Source organism: Zalophus californianus, chromosome 12 (genome assembly GCF_009762305.2).
Source record: "Zalophus californianus isolate mZalCal1 chromosome 12, mZalCal1.pri.v2, whole genome shotgun sequence".
In the NCBI taxonomy this organism is placed as follows: Eukaryota; Metazoa; Chordata; class Mammalia; order Carnivora; family Otariidae; genus Zalophus; species Zalophus californianus.
The window spans coordinates 104,326,798-104,347,388 of record NC_045606.1 but is presented as its reverse complement, the minus strand read 5'-3'; the positions used below and the strand labels follow the sequence as shown (position 1 = coordinate 104,347,388).

General features: G+C 41.0%; 1 protein-coding gene across 12 annotated transcripts in view; it reads right to left on the bottom strand.

Moving 5' to 3' along the window:
• RBM33 (RNA binding motif protein 33) overlaps window positions 1–20,591 on the bottom strand; it is a 127,500-nt gene that overhangs the window by 90,167 nt on the left and 16,742 nt on the right. For all 12 annotated transcript variants that reach the window (XM_027573023.2, XM_027573024.2, XM_027573021.2 and 9 more), the window contains exons 2-5: window positions 17,458–17,536; window positions 10,626–10,674; window positions 4,510–4,586; window positions 2,038–2,350 (exon numbers count right to left, since the gene is read on the bottom strand). In XM_027573023.2, coding sequence (XP_027428824.1) covers window positions 2,038–2,350; window positions 4,510–4,586; window positions 10,626–10,674; window positions 17,458–17,536 — 518 coding nt within the window. The remainder of the gene's footprint in view (window positions 1–2,037; window positions 2,351–4,509; window positions 4,587–10,625; window positions 10,675–17,457; window positions 17,537–20,591) is intronic.

The window sequence follows — 20,591 nt, the reverse complement described above, 5'->3', positions numbered from 1 at the left end:
GGGTGCCAGATGAAGGCCAGCTCTCTCCTCCATCCAAAGAAAAGGTAATGGCACACTCCACCACCGTGCTAACTACGAAGAAACCAACAATCTGAAAGAAACAGGGAAGAGAGAAAAGAGTGGCCATAGCTATGAAGCTAAATGTGCTGAGGTGAGCGGACACGGCTCACAGGACACTCGCCTCACCTTTCAAGTTTACAGCTCCCTGTGAAAATATCAGGTCACTTTCAGAAATTCTAAGAAAAACTGTTTTAAGACTTTTTAATTCTGAAAAAAAAAATTCATTCTGATGTGGAAAAGTACTGTAAGTATACTAACTGCCACACTGTTTTTCTTTTTGATACTGGACTCTGAGACCACAAGATGTCGGATAACTAAGTTGGATTTTATACAAGCAGGAGCCTAAATGTAACCTCTAGTTTGACAACGGAACACAAGAGAGGGAAAGTCCTGACTTGGGAGAATTCTCTCCTCAACAAATTCGGCCAGAAGGCCACAGTGAGAAAACACATCCTATGTGGCACCCTAGTGCTGTCAAGCAAGCACTTTCCACACTTATCTGTTCCACCACAGAAGGCAGGGGCCATGCCTCATGTCTCATGTTTTAGCAAAACTGGTGCCCCTGGTGCCCGGACATCAGTAAAGATGTGCCGAACTGATGAACTTACAAGGGAAACGGACCCACATACGATTAACCAATCATCTTCTTTTACCCATCAATGAACGAGAGAAATAATAAAATGCTCTAACCAGGGAATAACTAGGTACATTTTTAAAAGATCTTGGCTTAATCTTTAAGAAACATTTTAAATTTATAATATCCCACTTTCAGATAGTATACAAACACACCAGTAAACCAGAAGAGAACCCGTCCACACCAGTGAAAGATTTACTACCAAAACAAATCATTACCATTATCAAATGAACAAGTAGCCATGATGTCTTTTACATGATTCTACTTACCAAAACGACACACATTTTTTCATTACTGTATCTACTAAAGAGAAAACATTCAAAACGAATCAAATCTTAAAAATAACTACTGAGATAAACACAATTATGATTAGAACTAAATATTCTAAGGTTCCTCATAAACGATCCCTTTCAAAATTACTCCCATTTATAGGTACGTATGACCAATGACCAAAATTCAGACTTTGAATTTTTTTCTCAAAAGCAAGCTTCCTCTGAATAAAAACATTAAGAGATTAAAGGCGAAGCTAAGAGCCCCAACTCTGCACGCCTCCAACCAGCCCCGGCGGGCCAGCTGACAATGCACCTCAGTGGAGCGATAGTATCATGAAAACCCTAAGATTCTACGGCCGAATATCACGTCCTTCCCACACAAATTTCATTAAGTGCTTATTTTAAAAACAAGTATCTTCTAATGATGAATCAGAAAGACAGATGAGCAATCTTTCACTAGTACCTTTTGCTTTCTTGACAGTTCAACTTTAAAAATAGCTACCTATCAAAACCATCTTTCTGAAACAGAAATCAGCACAATCTTTGCTTCCTGATTACAGATAACAAATTATGTGTGACATTTCCAAAACTAACCTCCAATCTCTTTATTCATGTTTAGACAGTTCTCAGTTACAAAAAAGGATGAATGAACAGGACATCAATCACTCTGGAATATTAGCACCTTAAAGATGTCTTTAGCAGGTCAATAATCTTTTCACCTTGGAAGGACTTTATCAGATCTTGTCTAAAGCCTGGATAAAAGCTCTGCATTAAGTACTTCTAACAATTGACAGTGTATCTCCACCACACAAAGCTGTTTTCTTCCTTAAGGTGCAATCCTCAAGGTCACAATTCTGTGCAGCCTTCCAGAATGACAAAGGGGCATTACCTCCAGCCAAACAAGCTGTCAACACAAACTTTGTCATAGCTCAGATAAAGAAACTGGCAGACAGTGATAATAAGGTCTAATTTCCCTCCCTCCCGAGGGAGGGGAAATAGATTTCAAATCAGTCTAGAAACCTATGCCCAGGCAGCCATGTTATCTTCGGCCATACAAAGGAAAAGACTCACTGTGAATTCATCTAAAGGCTCATTGATCTCGATGTCTAACACTTCATCATTGTACAGCTGCTCCTCCTCGGGCTCCTCCACATACTCCATGTGGTCCTCTGTCAGCTCAGCATCGTGGCCTTCATACTGTCCTTCTTCCGGGTACTCGTGAGCATACAATTCAGATCCGTCGGATTTGTGATAAACAAGTTCATCCTCTCCTTGTTCATACTCAGATTCCTGTTCCCCGGATTGCTCATTAGTGTTGTCAGACAGTTCAAATGACGTGACCATGCCAGATGTGGTATTTAAACTAATTGTGACACCCTGAGAACTAAAGAGAACAAAAATACAAAGAAAGGTGCCCAATGAGAATCAAGCCCGAAATTAAACCACTACCTAAATAACTGTTACAAAGACGTAGACCATGACTGGTGAAAAGTTGTTCCAATGACTGATAAATGCACATTACTCCATCTCAGGTGACCGAGAGCAGAGATGCATGCCATACTGAGCCTGCACCCCATGCTCCTAACGCAGACAGCACCTGCACTATCATCAGATGCAGGTTATTTGCCCAAAAGAATCAGATCAACCAGATGGGGAAACAAGTCTGACTGGCAAAACTCCAGGACTGAAAACAAATACACTATATTTCATTCTAACTTCCAGAACGAAAAGGGTGGTATCTGTTTTCCAAGATTCCAAAGTAAAAACAGGAGTATTACTCTATAAACAGAAAATCAGAGACCAAATTTTAGAACAATCTGTTCTTTTTAAATCTATGATGCAAATTATAAACTCCTATTTAAAAAAATCAAAATATTAAAAATGTGTGAAAAGACATTTCAATATTCAAATAAATAAAGTTTGTACTAATCACCAATTTCAAAAAAATTAGTTTATAATTTCTGAGTAAAATACCAAAGAGGGTTTTAAAACCGCAAAAAAAAAAAAAAAAAAAAATTTTTTTTTTTATTCCACCCACTGAATCACAACAGCTACACGCCAAACACTAAACTGCCAGATAACAACACTTACAGGGCAGGATTTTGCAGAAAAACCTAAGTGCACACATATCAATTAGGTTATCTAATCCTAACAAGAAACCTGAATACACCACACAGATTTAAAGACATTACTTGGCTAAAAACTCCAAATTGCCTTATTTTGAGGGCAAACTTAACTCAAAAGATCAAAATATAATAATGATGTCAAAGAATGGAACTGGGAAACAAATAACCGGGAGAAAAAACTAACTTAAAACTGTATTTCTATCCATAAAAATTACTTTAAGTTAGAACATCTGTTCAATAATAAATGGCTTATATTTATTAACCTCATTTATAACCGAGAGAGGTCTCTTTGAATTTTCACTTTAGGTTTCCTCATAACATTGAAAAAATTACTCCACCGACCAGAGTGTACTAAATACCTCTTCCTCTTATAATGGAGCTTACTAGTCAACAACAAAAAGACATTCATGATTGCTGCAAACTGGATATTTGTGTCCCCCAAAAGTCATCCTGTTGAATCCATAACACACCCAGTGTGATGGTGCCCAGAGGTGGGACCTTTGGGAAATGACTGTAAAGGTCAGAATGCTGGAGTCCCATTGATGTAAATTAGTGCCTTTACAGAGAGGGCCCCAGAGAGCTCCCTCACCTTTCAACCCCGTGAAGACATAGCAAGAGGGTGCCATCTATGAACTAGAAAGTAGAAACTGACCGTGCTGATGCCTTAACCTTGGACTTCCTAGCCCCTAGAACTGTGACAAATAAATTTCTGTTATGAACTACCCAGTTCATAACGTTTTGTTAAAACAGACGAAAAAGACTAAAGTAACTATGTTCAATTACATTCAGATAGTCAACTCGAGTCTAAAGTACAGTCCAGAGGCGCCTGGGTGGCTCAGTCGGTTAAGCGTCCGCATTCGGCTCAGGTCATGATCTCAAGGGTCCTGGGCTCAAGCCCCAAGTAGGGCTCCCTGCTCAGCAGGGAGTCTGCTTCTCCTTCTGCCTCTTCACCCCCACTCCTCAGTCTTTCTCTCTCAAATAAATAAAATCTTAAAAACATAAAAATAAAGTACAGTCCTAAGGAATTTCCAAAATGGCAATTCACTAAACCGATTACGTATAAATAAAAAGTCTAAAGTAAAAACAAAAGCAGCAACATCAAACTGCAGCCAACAGTAATAAGAGCCTAAGGCCACTGCCCCCATCCAAATAAAGGAATTCTTCAAAAGAGCAGTACATACCTTTACTGAGTTTTCATAACCTGCATTCAACAGAACTTAGAGAGGTCATCAAATGCAAGACCAATACCTATTTATACAAAAATATATATGGCTTCCACATAAGAGAGCTGTATTAATATCCTGTTTAAAATAAAATCATGTTGAAGATATATCACATTATCAATTATATCCCATTATAATTATAAATTAGTTACTAACAATTTAAAGAAAATTTTTAATGAGCTAATAAGGAATACCTGAAATTTTCTTCATCCTCATTATCACTCTGTAAAAGATCATCATTCAGCTCTTCATCTGACAAATCCGACTGATTCTAATTAAAATAAGAAATCTAATTAATGCATGCCACTTCCACACAGACTTGTTACAAATGTGCAAAATTACGTTGACTGTATTATTTCTAACCTTGTTATTAAAACATGTGCCATTCAGTAAGCTATCTCACTTGATATGAGCAGTTGACAATTGAGAAATTCCACATATGGTATACTTGTGACCCCAGACAAATTTTCAGATGCAGAGTCAAGTAATAAGTATAGAAACAGGCTTAATGATCACATTTATTCTAAATCTAACAAAAAAGGAAAAAGAAGAGTCCTTTAGCAGTATCCTACATTCTTCCCTACCGTACGCAAAAAAAAGAATGGTATCCTTAAGATTTGACTAAATTTGATTTCACTCATATGTGGAATTTAAGAAACAGAGTAAGAAAAATGAAAAAAATAAGAGGCAAATCAAGAAACAGACTCTTCACTCTAGAGAACAAACTGACACTTACCAGAGGGGGAGAGGGTGGGGGATGGGTGAGATGGGTGATGGGGGTTAAGGAGGGCACTTCTTGTGATGAGCACTGGGTGGTGTAAGGAAGTGATGAATCACTACATTGTACACCTGAAACTAACATTACACCACATGTTAACTAACAGGAATTAAAATAAAAACTTAAAAAAAAAAAAGATTTGACTAATTTTAACACTGTTAGTATCCAAAATCTGAAGACTTTTTAAACAAAAGAAGTAGAATTTTCTAAATAAGCAGATTTTAGTGGCGCCCAGGTGGCTCAGTCCATCAAGCATCTGCCTCCGGCTCAGGTCATGATCCGAGGGTCCTTGGGATCTAGCCCCACATCAGGTTCCCTGCCCAATGGGGAGTCTGCTTCTCCCTCTGCCCTCTGCTCCTCCTTCCCGCTCATGCTCTCTATCTTGTGGTGCTCTCTAATAGACAAAATCTTTAAAAAAAAAAAAAAAAAAAAAAAGGGAAGAATATTTTAGGTAAGTGGATTGCCAAATTGAAATGGTAAGGGACTAAAACAAAACGAGTTTATTAATAGAGATGACACATGAAAATAAACATGCCTAGCTCAGGCCCTCACCCCTGCTCTCGACAGGCCTGTGCATTCATCACACCAGTAGGCAGAGGAAGTCTAGTGATTTTGTCAACTGCTCAACTTTCCACAGTTCCCGGTTTTGTTAAGTTAAATATATACCAGTATTGCACACTTACATAGGAGGGGCCTTCACATTTTCCTCCCCTATTCAAATTTCTTTCATGGTATACAAAAATTACCACACCCCCCCCAAAAGAGGCCCCTTGTACACACACATATTAGGAAAAAAGTAAAGATAGAAAAAGGAAAAAGAGAAAGACTTGATTTTCTACTTAAAAATGAAACAAACAAGCAGTCTTTTCCTGGCATTTTATAGCTTATAAAAATAGGTTTCTCAAACTTATCTATTCATTCTTCATTATAGTATTTTTGATACAAGCCAAAAAATATGAACCTTATTAGTTCTTACTGGTCTCAAGGGTCTCTACTTAATGGCTGACAGTGTAAGATAAAAATAAAATAACATGGGGTGCCTGGGTGACTCAGCCAGTTAAGCATCCGACTCTTGATCTCAGCTCAGGTCTTGATCTGAGTTCAAGCCCCAAAACTAATAATAATAATAATAACATAACTTAACACAGACCATGTAGTTTTCTTGAAGAAGGGAGAACACATCTGTATGAAAAAGAAACAGACCTCTTAAGAGGGCCAAAATAAAGTTTTGCTTAGTTGCCCACATAATCTGTCCTCTACCAGAGGAGATGAGCCAGGCCTGCCTAAATTTAGCTGTCCAATTTATTAAATAAAACCACAGGAAATCTTTAAAAATTAACAATTCAAAGAAAGCCAAATTTCATGAGAGGCTGCTTGAGTTTTTTAGTTAAATTTTTAAATACTTGTCAAAAATCAGTGAGCAAATAAATAAATCAGCCAACAGAAAGGAATGTATGTTACTTCCCGGAGGGATTCTGAATGTGATGAGTAATATACACAGGAGGCAACTGATCAAGATACCCACTTAGCTGATAAAGCAGAGATGGAGAGCTAGACTCAATCTCTGAGACACAAACTGATTTTCAACCAACATCCCAAAGAACTGAAGTGAACGGTTTCCTCAGGCAAGGGTGGAGTCACTAGGGAGGATTCTGTTCTGGGTGGTCTGCAGTAAAGTAGAGCAAGCACAACCCCAGAGAGGAAGAGAAAGTAGCAATGAATGCTAGCAAAATCCTTTCTCCCAACCTTACCAGAGGGAGAGGTCATTCCTCTCCTGGGGAGAGAGATGAGTATGAAAGAAAAAGAATGCTTCTCCGGGACTCCCCAGAAGATGGACCATCTATTAGAACATCTGGAATTGGCATAGCACAAGAGCACCTGTCCGGCACTAGCTGCTGCAGAAGTCAAACAGAGAAACTGAAGAGGGGGTCACGTGCTGGCAGGCAACCAGCCCCTCAGGCTTCCCCCAATTTCTCAAGGCTCTGGCTGGGTCATGCCAGCATGCTTCATCTTGAGTTTGCAACCTCTCATTTTTAACCTGTATTTAAAAATTTCATCCTAACAACCTCCCTTCTTGACCCCGATGGCCGTGTCCTTGATTGCCCCTGTTGGTCTGATGATGCCACTATACTCAGTGCGTGGCTGTGCGGCCCTCTGGCCCACCAGCCCAGGAGCCTCTCTCCAGACAAGGCTACAGCTCCGTACATTTCGCGGGACACAAGTGGGGGAAAGACAGTGGGCAGGCAAGAGTACCCGTAAGAATAAATTAGCTAGCAAATACCCGACAAAATATTCAATCTCACTAGAAACCAATTAAATACAAGGTAAACTAACCAAAAATTATTTTTCATCTATCTCACTAACAAAGATTTTTAAAAGAGAAGTGGTCTCAAACCTGGGGGACTGGGAAGGTGAAAGACTTGTTCATACACCTGCTGCTCAACTGATAAAATACTGCGGGAAAGCAACTGGACAACAGGAGACAAGAGTCTTAAATGTTTACACCCTTGGGCCAGAAGTTCTCCTTCATGGAAATTTGCTAAGAAAAGAATTTCAAAAGCATAATAACATTAGTATTAGTACACTAAAATAGCATCATAATGTCTGAGATTCACTTCAAAATAATTCAGGAAGAGGAGTGAGTGGGCAGAGATAAGGCAAAACTGCCTTTAACTGAAAGCTGCTGAAGCAGAGTGACAAACGCATAAGGGTGACAGTCACTCTGCTCTCTTCTTTTATAGATGCTTAAAATTTTCCATAAAAAGTTCTTTAAAAAAAAAAAAAAGTTATAGCACAGGGACCTGGATGGCTCAGGCAGTTAAGGGTCTGATTCTTGATCTCAGCTCAGGTCCTGATCTCAGGGACATGCGTTCAAGCCCCTCATCAGGCTCCACGCTGGGCATGGAGCCCACTTTAAAAAAAAATTTTTTTTTTAATAAAAATATAAAGATAAGTCATAGCAATGCGCTGGATACAACCCCAGTGAATACAGGAAAGGCTAGGCATACTATAATTACACAAACTGAAATATTACGTAGCCATTATAAAATATCTTAAGGAACATTTCATCAGGGGCGCCTGGGTGGCTCACTCCGCGAAGCGTCTGCCTTCAGCTCAGGTCATGATCCCAGGGTCCTGGGATCGAGCCCCGCGTCGGGCTCCCTGCTCGGCGGAGAGTCTGCTTCTCCCTCTGCTTCTGCCTGCCGCCCCCCCCCCCGCTTGTCCTCGCTCTCTCTCTCTCTGACAAATAAATAAAATCTTAAAACTAAAGAATATTTCATGACAACAGGAAAATGCCAATAATACAATGCTGAATTAAAAAGCAGTGTTTTTTATGTATAATATTTAAATTATACTTTAAAACATATGAAAAAGGGGCCCCTGGGTGGCTCAGTCGGTTGGGCGACTGCCTTCGGCTCAGGTCATGATCCTGGAGTCCCGGGATCGAGTCCCACATCGGGCTCCCTGCTCGGCGGGGAGTCTGCTTCTCCCTCTGACCCTCCCCCCTTCTCATGCTCTCTCTCTCTCTCATTCTCTCTCTCAAATAAGTAAATAAAAAAAAATTTTTTAAAGATAAATAAAAATAAAACATATGAAAAAAATATAAGGATATATGCCAAAATGTCAGTCATGAGGGCTTAGATCTGTTTTTTTCATTATTTCTCTTTTGATGTATCTGAGCTCTTTGATTCCTACAAGGTACAGCGTTAGGAAAGAAGAGAAGAGGAAAGGAGGGGGGTATATACACTGTTCCCAAGCAGACAAACGTCCCAACTGGCCAAGGTGGGTGAGGGCCCTGCCACCGAGACGGAGGCAGCAGGCTGCCGCCCTCACGCGCTCCTGTCCCAGGGGAAACGAGGCCAAGTCCCACCAGCCCACTAGTCCAGTAAGAGAGAGTGACACTACTTCCCCAGGAGAGTCAGCATTACTATCCAAACCAAACTGCTTTTCCATCTTTATTGGTAAGAGACCTGACCGAAGCTTTCACAAGATGGGGACAAATGTCCACCAAAAGGAATTACTAGGACTGGTGGGACATCCTGACAGAGACACAGGGCAAACTATGCTGCCTCAGGCTTGCCCAAGGACAGAAATCCAACTTACATAAGAAATATCTTACTACATTTAAACATTTTAACATCTAATTGGTATTCTTCACTAAAGTATCTTAAACAATTCCAAAGGAAAAAAACGTGTTTACATTACAGTAGTGAACTCCCAGTACAGTGAGAGCTCTCAAGGATGTGCAAAGCAATTATCACTTGCGTCACAAAGAAACCAGTACCACTTTCCCCCTGTGACCATGACACAGGAACGACTAGCCCTGCACCCCGAATCACATGACATATGCAGGGCACCCTGAAGCCAGAGAGTGAGCCCCTCAAACAAGGAAAGGCTGAGGGGGGGGTTTTCACTTTCAGTATTTTGCTGTTTCCCCACGTACTTACATGAGATCAAGTGGATCTACAGGGAACTAAATTAATTCTTACTGAGAGTTACAGGTGATGAGAGCCACTTAAAGGAGGAAAGGCTGAGGCAGGCTGAAGCCAGGCCACCTGAGGGCCAGTAAGAAACAAGACAGAGAAAGGAAAGTGGCTTCAAAAGAATCCTATAGCAAATTCATGTGTTAGCAAAAAAGCTAATAATGCAACCGAGTAAGTTATAAGAAAATGGCAACACTGGTACTTCTCCCACTACAAGATCTTCATTAGCTTTATTATAAATGATATTAAAAGGAAAATATAATCAGGTCTAATAAATCAGACAAATGATGTGACCTTATCACCTGAAAGTATAATGAGCTTATGTACAATAACTGTGGAAGGTAAGAAGCCACCACAATCTTAAGACTTTAAAAAACTAAGCATAAAAAAAGTACCTTGATATTTAGTAAGAACAGCAAGTGTTTTTAAACCGTTAATAAATAAAATAAAAATTCACTATTTCACTTTAATCTGTGGATTTGTATTTCTATTTTTAATGTATGTTTTATGTTATTGGTAGAGTAATATAAACATACACATACATTATATACAGATACACACAAATCAGAGTTAATTACTGCAAAGTTTTGTTTCATCAAAAAGGTTTAGAGAAACCTACGTTAGGTTTGAGGCTAGCGCCCTCACTTACCTGAACGCGCGCTGCATCTGAGAACAGCTATCCCTGAGCTTATCTCCAGACTTTAAAAAAGGGAAGGCAAACTATCAGCCTCCAAATGTTAGTTTCGTGAGTGAGTGGTGGTTTTATGTTACTGCTTTCACAAACTCAACACCTGCTGGAGTGCATCGGTCTGAGTGAGAACTAAAATATCTGCATCAAAGGACTGATCACTTGAGGTAGAAGCTACTGGAGAACTTACTAACAGACTAAACAGTCAGCTCTCTGTGCATTTAAAAGATAATTCAATTCACAACACTGTAACCTGCACCCAAACTTCCAGTACCACATCCCATTCATGAGATATATTCCTGTATGTTCAGTACAATGATGCAGCTGGAGGGTGGTTTCAGGAAGACCTCAATTTCTTACCTTTTTGCCAGACAGCAAATCTTCTCCAAGTAAGTCATCTTCAAGTTCACTGGGGATAAAGAAAAATAGGCATGCCAATGCATTATTCCTACAACACTGGAAAGTCTGCAGATCACTGGGAAATCTCCCCCAGACTTCAGGGTTTGGGTATTTTCCTGTTTAGTTTGCTATGCTTCCCTTTTTATTAATAATGAGAATGTAGTCAAATATATAAGGAATGTGTGGTCTTTTAAGTGTGGGAGGCTCTGCGAGAGGAGGTGGCTCTCACTAGACTTCTGATCTCAGTTTTCCACCTCAATATGAGATCTTTATTTCTTTGGACCTGTTCAGTAATCATTAAAAAAAGAAACTATAATAGTTAACATCTATGCTTTCTCCTGCCTTGAAAAACCTATCATGAAATAGGAAAACATGTCCAACATCATTAACTAGGAAAGTTAAAACCAAAACCACTGAGAGACCATTTGACACTCATCAAACTGCAAAACCTGAAAAGATGAAAAACACAAGGCTGATGAGAGCATGCAAGTAAATCATCGTGACTAAGAGAATTATCTTTGTAAAAGATGGAAGTCCTGTCAGTCTGAAATTTTTTTTGTCAGCATGCTTATGTTCTGAAGTGATCAGGAGCAGATTATGTCACAATTAAATTCAAAACCTTTACCAAATCAAAAAGCTAAAGAAATTTCCCGCTGTGTGTGTGTGTGTGTGTGTGTGTGTGTGTGTGTGTGTGTGTGTGTGTGTGTGTGTGTGTGTGTGTGTGTGTGTGTGTGTGTGTGTGTGTTTTGGTTGATGAAGATGGCTACCACTGAATTATATTAGCTCTGGGGAACCCAATGTCTTTTAAGGATAACATCTAGAAGGAGAAAATAATCAGATTATGCTACCAGGTGCAAATGCACCAATATTCTTATTAGGGCTGTTACTCTATTTATAAGCACGCTGGTTACAAATTTCTGTAGGTTTTGGACACAACTTTATCCAAAAACCATGTCTACTTGTAGTGTGCTACTTTGCGGAATACCAGAATATACAGGAATGCCTGCTGGAGTTAAAACAGAAATGCCTGTGTCTATACACCACCTTTTAGAACCAGAAATAATTCGACAAATCTTTTCATTCATGCACTGAACACCTTTTTGTTATCTTGTTACCCCATATAAACCCTATACCCTCATTTTATAGATAAAGAAAACAAGGAAAGGAGACTAAAGAATCGGCCCCAGTCACACAGCACGGGAAGACCCAGGACAAGGGGTTACCCATGGGGCAAATCCCCCACAGACCTGTACGGTAAGACAGCTGGCTATGAGAGAGTAACAGGCATTTTTTTTTCCACAAATTTCCACAATCACCTACGCAGCTTTCGAGATACAATGTCTGCATCTTCAGTGTTAAAACCATCCTCTATGGGTGAGGAACAAAGGATCTAGTCACCACACTGACAGGAACTCCATTTGAGAACTGATTCTCGATGACCAAACAGACACCTGCCCCTTGAAGACAAGCACCCACGCTAGGCCATCACTCTGAATAACTGAAAATGAAAGGTACCACCACCTGCTCAGGGGATACTGAGAACTCTTAAAACCAGAGCACAGAAAGGCGTCGGTAAATACACAAGCAAAAACCTAGACACTATCTGTACTATCTGCTAACAAAGGATGTATACGAAGAAATCTGTCTTTGATGACTACCCACTTTTTCTAAACAAAAAAGCATTTCTGGGCGCCTGGGTGGCTCAGTCGGTTAAGCGACTGCCTTCAGCTCAGGTCATGATCCTGGAGTCCCAGGATCGGGTCCCGCGTCGGGCTCCCTGCTCCGCGGGGAGTCTGCTTCTCCCTCTGACCCTCCCCCCTCTTGTGCTCTTTCTCTTTCTCTCTCTCTCAAATAAATAAATAATCTTTAAAAAAATAAATAAATAAACAAAAGCATTTTTTAAAAGAAGATAAGGAAAACTAACAGTTATAAATGAGTGGAGTGTACCGAGATGGAGAATAGCTGCTTCCATGACTAACAAAGACAACGGCATGAAATAAGCAAGCAGGATGGGAGACAGAAGGATTAGGTCCATACAACCACAACAGACATAAATTACAGCTCAAGAAATCGTGAGCATCCGTTCAGTATATTATGTGCCAGGAACCATTCTAAGTGTTTCACTTGTATTAGCTTTTTTGTTGACATGACAATCCCATTATGCAGATATTTACATCATCCCCCATTTTTTTAAAACATGAAAACAAAGGCACGGAGATGTTAAATAACTGGCTCAAGGTCACCCAGCTAGGAAGTGGCAAAGTCAATAGGCGAACCCCCGAGATGCTCTAGCTCCGGGGTCCAAATCCTAACTACTATGCACAAACCCCACGCAGAAAGTAAATGTACTTCCCTACTGTCATCATCAAGTTGGATCCTTACAAAAGATGTACACAAAAGGAAAGAAATTTACAAAATATAAAACAGTCACTGAAAACAAAACGACAATGAACTCCTGGGAGCGACCGGCCCAATCGGGTCCTTTCAAAGAGCTGAGCCGCAGCGCCCCTGCCGATAAAGGCAGCTGAGTCAGGAAAGGAGAGCCGCACAGGGCGACTGCGAGGCGTCCTGGATCCAACTGCAAGGCTCCTCAGGCTCTCACCATCACTACGTAAGAACAACCTCCTTGGCCGCTGTTCTCATCCAAGACTAGAGACAACCAGCTCTTTTAGAGCAAGTATACTTTTACTAGTCAACAGGTGTACACTGAAAGACACTTCCAGGAAACAAGTATTCTGTAGTCAGCCACATGGCTGCAGCCTTTCAAAACCACAAGTGAAGTGATAACAAACCTTGCACTCAGTCCCTTTCCTCGGTGTGCCTCCCCTCTCCAAGACACCCTCCTCCGATCTCTGCCAACTCTGTTTCCGGGAAGCTTTCTCTGGGAAGACTCGTGCAGGCTCTCCTGGCCTTTGCTTCTGGATGGCCTTGGCCCATGGGATGACCCAACGGGTCATTACGAAGCAGGAAGAGAGAGACTGCCCCTCCCTGCTGCCTGCACGGTCCAGTCCCACCCACTGCTACCACCGCAACCCCCACTGGGCTCTAGGATGCACTTCCCCCTCGGGCCTGCTGCTACGCCGGGAACACTGCACCAACTCTTACTGCTTCTTTAACCCTCTCCTGTAAATAGCTCCATCATCCAATGACTTCCAGTTAGAGCTAGGAGTATGCCGTCCTCCTCCTGCATGAGTACAGAGTGATACAAGCACATCCTTCAGAAAAAAACACTTCAGGGGCTGGCTCAACAATGGCACCAGGTTCTTCCAAAGGCAAGAGCTGGTCATAACAATTTCTGACTCCCTCTTCTCCTTAGCTTTCAAATTTCTCCCTCTATTATCCAGTACATGGAAGAGACCGTCTTATGCTTTTAAAATATCAAAGAAACACACACGATACAGAACGTCCGTACGCAACACGCACCGAAGTCGGATGAGGAAAGGAGGCACTTGTTGGTAAATAATGCTGGGACAGCTGCCATTCACGCCGGGGAGAGGACGAGGAAAACCGGAGCCCCGCCTCCCATCATCAAACCCAATTTCCATGAGAGCAGAAAGCCAGCTAACTTCTTGACAGCTCGCAGCCCCACTGAAAGGGCACTGGAATGGTTCAAATATTAATAAAAATAACAGCGGCAATGAGAATACACATGCAATATTTAAATCTACGAGTTGGAAAGGATTCAAAAACAAAACTCACCTTTGGAGGATGCTAAGGAACTGACCCATTATTTTGAAAACTGGTAAATAAAAGTAAAGAATCAAGCACTTATTTAGTACCTCAGAGGAGCCAAGCAGTTTGCAGAAGTTAACTTGGATCATCCATCCTCCTGCGCATTTTCCAAACCCAAACCTCATCAACGTCTAGACCTATTAGTTTACAGAAAACGCAAGAGATGAAAGAGCACACTAACACTCCAGGGGTGACAATCAGCAAAAGCAGAAACTCCACAAGACAAACCACCTTGTGTCTTCAAAAAGTTTCAGAGAACTAAAAAAAAAAAAGATGCATGAAAACCTACAGATGAAACAACACTTGGAAAATCTACCTATCAGTTGCAACTAGGGCTCTAATGTGGACTCCACAAACTATGAAACAGCATACAAGACCCATATCCACACTGTGCTGTGTGTGAGATACACTGATATTTACACGAGACAATCAGTCCTAAGACATTAATATTCAGGGAGTTTTTCAAAATATAACTCTATTGTGGTTGTCTTTGTAAATCCTTTGTTTTTTTAGAGAGATACAATCTGAAGTATTTTCAGATGAACTTATGTATGTCTATAATATGAGGAGGGTTGCAAATTACAGATAAAAACAAGACTGACTTTATACCAATAACTGTTGAAGCTGATGGTACACTGGGCACTCTGTACTATTCTATTTTCACATTTTCTTGAAATTCTCAGTAAGTTAAAAATCAATCAATTTAATCAATTTCAGGCAAATTATGTATCTTAACTATAAAAAAATAAATAAAAACACTTCACAATTTTCATAGGAACATGCAAAACATACCAGAACACAAGGCAGGGAAGAATTTCCTAAGGACAAAAAGTGGAAAGCACCTTGACCACACACCTCCGTAAGTGATGCCCTCGGGAAGGCCACAGCATTGCCAACGAGTATTCCTGACCAAATACACAACCTAAATCTAGTTCTGAAGAGACACCTGCAAATCCATGCTAAGGGTGAGTCTACAAAATAAAGAGCCTGTCCTCTTCAAAAATGTCAAAGTCGTAAGAGACAAGGATACGTAATTCTTCCAGATGAATATAAGAGGGGACAAAATGCACTGTATGATCCTGAACTGAAACTTGAACCAGAAAAAAAGAAACTCATTTTTGGCTATAGCACACTTGGGAGAACTGTCAAAACTTGAATAACCGCTGTAGATTAAAAAACACAATTCTGTGTTTGTTAACTTCATGATTTTGAAATGATCCAGTGGCTATGTAAGTGAGTGCCCCTGCTCTTGAGAAGCTCACCAGGAAAACTACATGCTGAGGCACATGGGAAGCACACAGCTGGGTGCCCTCAGACCACTGTTAAGAGGAGTGGGGGGAGGGGGGCCTCGGTGAGCAGGTGTGCAGAGGGCACAGAGGACAATGGACATGGCAGGAAGCAACTGTGAGTCTGGGGGCCCAGGAGAGTGTCTGTGACACTCTTGCAACTTTCCTCCAAGCCTGAAAATGATTCCAAAGTACACTGTGTTCGTATTTTAATAAAAAAGAAAACAAAAGCCATACAGGAAAAGATGATACATTTGATTACATTATTTATAAAAATCCACCTGAAGGCTGCTATTTCAAGGAACGCATGTCACAGACTGGGAGGAGATATCTCCAAGCACAAAAAGTAAATTGCAAAAAGTATAAAGAATCCCTAAGATCAATAAGGAAAAGACAAACAACCGTAAGAAAAATACACAGAGATATGAACAGACAACTGACAGAAGAGAAAATCCATATGGTGAGTGAACTACTAAAACACACATTTTTATTCCGCTCCCCATCACAATCTTTGAAACAGAACTACGTACCAATACCGCGGGGAGGCCATTTCTCTTACAGGAGATTTTGTTGTAGGCTCTAAGCAATTTTTCATAGACTGCCTAAGAACTGCTGAAGAGTAATCATCTTTACGTAGGCTCTAAGTTTGTAATGTATATAGTTTTTAATGCAGATTATTCTGTAAAACTCCTGGGGCATCAGTTTTCAAATGGCAATCAGGTAATTCTTTTTACTGAACATCACTGTTTTTCTTTATTCAGACCTATTTACCTTTATTATTAAATTTTCTGACTGCAACTACGAGGTAATTTTTTACATTTTCACACAGTATTTAAGATCTTAAGAAATATCTTAACTCAGTCGGTTAAGCGTCCGACTCTTGGTTTCTGCTAAGGTTGTGATCTCAGCATTATGAGACTGAGCCCTGTGTAGGGCCCGTGCTGAGCGTGGAGCCTGCTGAAGATTCTCTCTCTCCCTCTTCCTCTGCCCCTCCCCCAAGCTCTCTAAAATAAATAAATCTTAAAAAAAAAAATGTAGATAATCCTCATTTGAGAACCCCACCACCCAGACTATGCCCTCATGAACTTCTCCCACTACACATCCCTCTAACTGCTACTAGAGCTGCTCACCACAAGTAATCACTATACAGAACTGACATTTATCACTACTATGAACATTCTGAACACCTTTAGTGCATGTGTGTGTACCCCTAAAGATATTTTCACTTTCACTAGTAACCAGAGAAATAAAAATTTAAAATACAGTGAGACACTATCATACACATATTAAATTGGCAAAAATTTTAAAGTCTATAGCCAAATATTGGGTAGACTAAACAAAAGAACTCTGGCAATGACAGCTCTGGGATCCACCAAATCAATACCACCATTGTGAAAAACACAACAGACAGAACGGACAATCAGGGCCCTACAGGCAATGCAGGCCTGGAACTGGAGCCCACCAGAAAGCCTTCTACCTGGAAGGCCTGCCCTTGCCCTCCCTCCAGCCCAGCAGGGACAGGCCCACTAGGGAAAGAGCATCAGGAAGCCAACATACTGCTCTCAGTAACGATCTCTGCAGAGCCGGGGCGCCTTGCTGGCTCAGTCAGTAGGGCACGCAACACCTGATCCTGGGGTTCTGAGTCTGAGCCCCACACTGGGCGTGGAGATTACTTAAAAATAAAATCTTAAAAAAAAAAAAAGAAAATCTCTGCAGAGGCAGGTGGCAGAATCGGAGAAATCAGCACAGACCACAAGTAACCGGGTGTTCTGTACCTGTCCCAGTCCTCGTCTGCAGCTCTTCTTCTCCAAGATCGCTCTGCTCCAGGCTTATCAAACTGGTCAAAGTCATCATCTGTGAAGGAGAGGCCGTGAAAGTCAGTCTTACTAAATTAAAACAGACACAGATATTCAAATACTGACGGCCCCTGACTTACAATGGTTTAACCTATGATTTTCAACTTTACAATGCTGCAAAAGCAATATGCATTCAGTAAAAACCATACTTCAGATTTGAATGTGGGTCTTTTCCCAAGCTAGCGACATGTGATACGATTCTTTCTCATGATGCCAGGCAATGAGCAACAGCCACAGCTCCCTGTAGCCAAGGGATCATGAGGGTACACAACCAATACACTGACAACCATGTGTACCCACACAACCATTCTGTTTGTCACTTTCAGTACAGTATTCAACATGTTACGTAACATAGTCAACACTTCATCATAAAATAGGCTTTGTGTTACAGGATTTTGCCTTAAAGTAGGCCAGGCTAAGCTATAATACAATGTTCAGCAGGTTAGGTCTATGCATTCTTTTTTTTTTTTTTAAGATTTTATTTATTTATTCATGAGAGACAGAGGGAGAGAGGGAGGGGGGGAGAGAGAGAGAGAGAGAGAGAGAAGCAGACGGAGAAGCAGGCTCCCAAGGAGCAGGGAGCCCGATGCAGGACTCGATCCCAGAACCCTGGGATCATGACCTGAGCCGAAGGCAGACGCTTAACCATCTGAGCCACCCAGGCGCCCAGGTCTATGCATTTTCAATTACAGTATTTTCAATTTACAGCAGGCTTATCAGGACATAACCCCGTAAGCTGAGGAAGAGGTGTACTGAAACAACCTGTTTTTTCTAAGGATTCCTGACATGACATTTTAAAACGTAAAGGTTCTGGCTCTCTGCTCCTCCCCTCTTCTTGCGCAGTACCAGCTACACCCGAGACACGGTGCTGAAGGTCTACATGTTCCAGTATGATTCCACCAGGGCAAATTCAATGGCCCTATCAAGGCTGAGAACAGGAAACTTGTCATCAATGGAAAGCCCATCTCCATCTTCCAGGAGCGAGATCCCACCCCCAAATGGGGTGATGCTGGTGCTGAGCAGGTTGTGCAGTCCACTGGGGACATGGAGAAGGCTGGCGCTAACTTGAAGGGTGGAGCTGAGAGGGTCATCATCTCTACCTCTTTTGCTGAAGTCCCCATGTTTGTGACGGATGGGCATGAATCATGAGAAGTATGACAACTCCCTCAAGATTGTCAGCAATGCCTCCTGCACCACCAACTGCTTGGCCACTCTGGCCAAGGTTATCCATGACCATGGATGGCCCCTCTGGGAATGTGTGGTCTTTTAAGTGTGGGAGGCTCTGCTAGAGGATTTTTACAGGATCCTGGAGGTCAGGCTAATGTCAAGCTAAGGCTGCCTTTTCCCTCTAGCAAAGTATTCATGTTGAGGCAGCCGGGCTCCTTGAAGAAGGTCACCCTGCCTTGTCCCAAGGACTTGTCAATGGGCTGCAAAGGAGATTTAATTTTTTCTATAGTTCTTTTGCCTTTATTCTCACTTCAAGAGACTATGTTCATGACTCAAGACTCATTATTACTGAAATGTCAATTTCTCCCCAAACTGATCTATAGATTCATCATAATCCCAATCAAAATCCTAGCCAACTTTTCTGTAGAAATTAAAAAAGTGATTCTAAAATTCATATTGAAATACAAAGGACCTAAAATAACCAAAACAATTCTGAAAAAAGAGCATGTTGGAAAACTAACATTGTCTGATTTTAAGAATTATTAGAAAGCTGTAATAATGAAAACTGTGGTGTTGGTATAAAAATAGACAAAGAGACCAATGGAACAGAACAGCCTATCGAGGACATACGTGGACAACTGATCTTTTACAAAGACTCAAAGAAAAGTCTTTTCAAACGGTACTAGAAGAATTGGATCACCATATGGGGGGAAAAAGGGGGTGGGGTGGAGAAAGAGAGAAGAGAAAAAGTGAACCTGGACCCATTCCTTATAAAAACACAGAAAAACTCTTTGTGGTCCCTGGGTTAGGCAAGGACATACCGGTGACAGCAAAAGCACAACCAATAAAGGAACAAAATGAGAATCTGGACTGCAACAAAATTTTAAAACTTCTATCCTCCAGAAGTCATCATTAAGAAAGTGAAGACAAGCCAAACTAATAGTAAGTCTGTGCAAAGTACGTATCTATTAATAAAGGACCTGCATACAGAAAATATTAAAAACTCTCAAACTCAACAATAAAAACTCAACTTTTTCTAATGGGAAAATGTATTTTTTTAAAGATTTTATTTATTTTAGAGAGAGCGAGAGAGCCGCAAGCAAGGGGAGGAGCAGAGAAGGAGGGAGAAAAGAGGGGGAAAGAATCTCAAGCTGACTCCGAGAGGAGGCTGGACACAGGGACCCATCAACCGCTGAGATCATGACCTGAGCCGAAACCAAGATTCAGATGTTTAACTGAGTGAGCTGCCCAGGCATCCTTAAGGGGAAAAATATTTAAATAGAGACTTCACCAAAAAAAATGTATATATGACAAAGAGCCTATGAAAAGATTCTCAACACTGTCATTAGGGAAATGTATATTAAAGCCACAACAATACAGCAGGACCTATCTATGAGAATGACTAAAATTCAAGACCTACTACACCAAGTGTTGTCAAGAATGTGGAGCAACTGAACTCATACTCTGCTGACAGGAATGTGAAGTGATACAACCACTTAATAAAACAGTTTGGCAGTTTTTCTTTTTAAAGATTTTATTTATTTGAGAGAGAGAGCACAAACAGGGGCAAGTGGCAGAGGAAGACAGAGGCTCTCCACCGAGCAGGGAGTCCGATGCAGAACTTAGTCCCAGGACCCCTGGGATCATGACCCAAGCCAAAGGCAGACACTTAATCGACTTGAGCCACCCAAGGTGCCCCAGTGTGGCAGTTTCTTAAGAAGTTAAATATACCCCTACCACATGATCCAGCCATTCCACTCCTTTGTAACTTACCCAAGAGAAAAAAATATATATATATAAATCCATGCAAAGCCTTGTACACAAATGTTCACAGGCACAATATTGGTAAAAGCCCAAAAGTGGAAACAACCCAAATGTCCATCAAA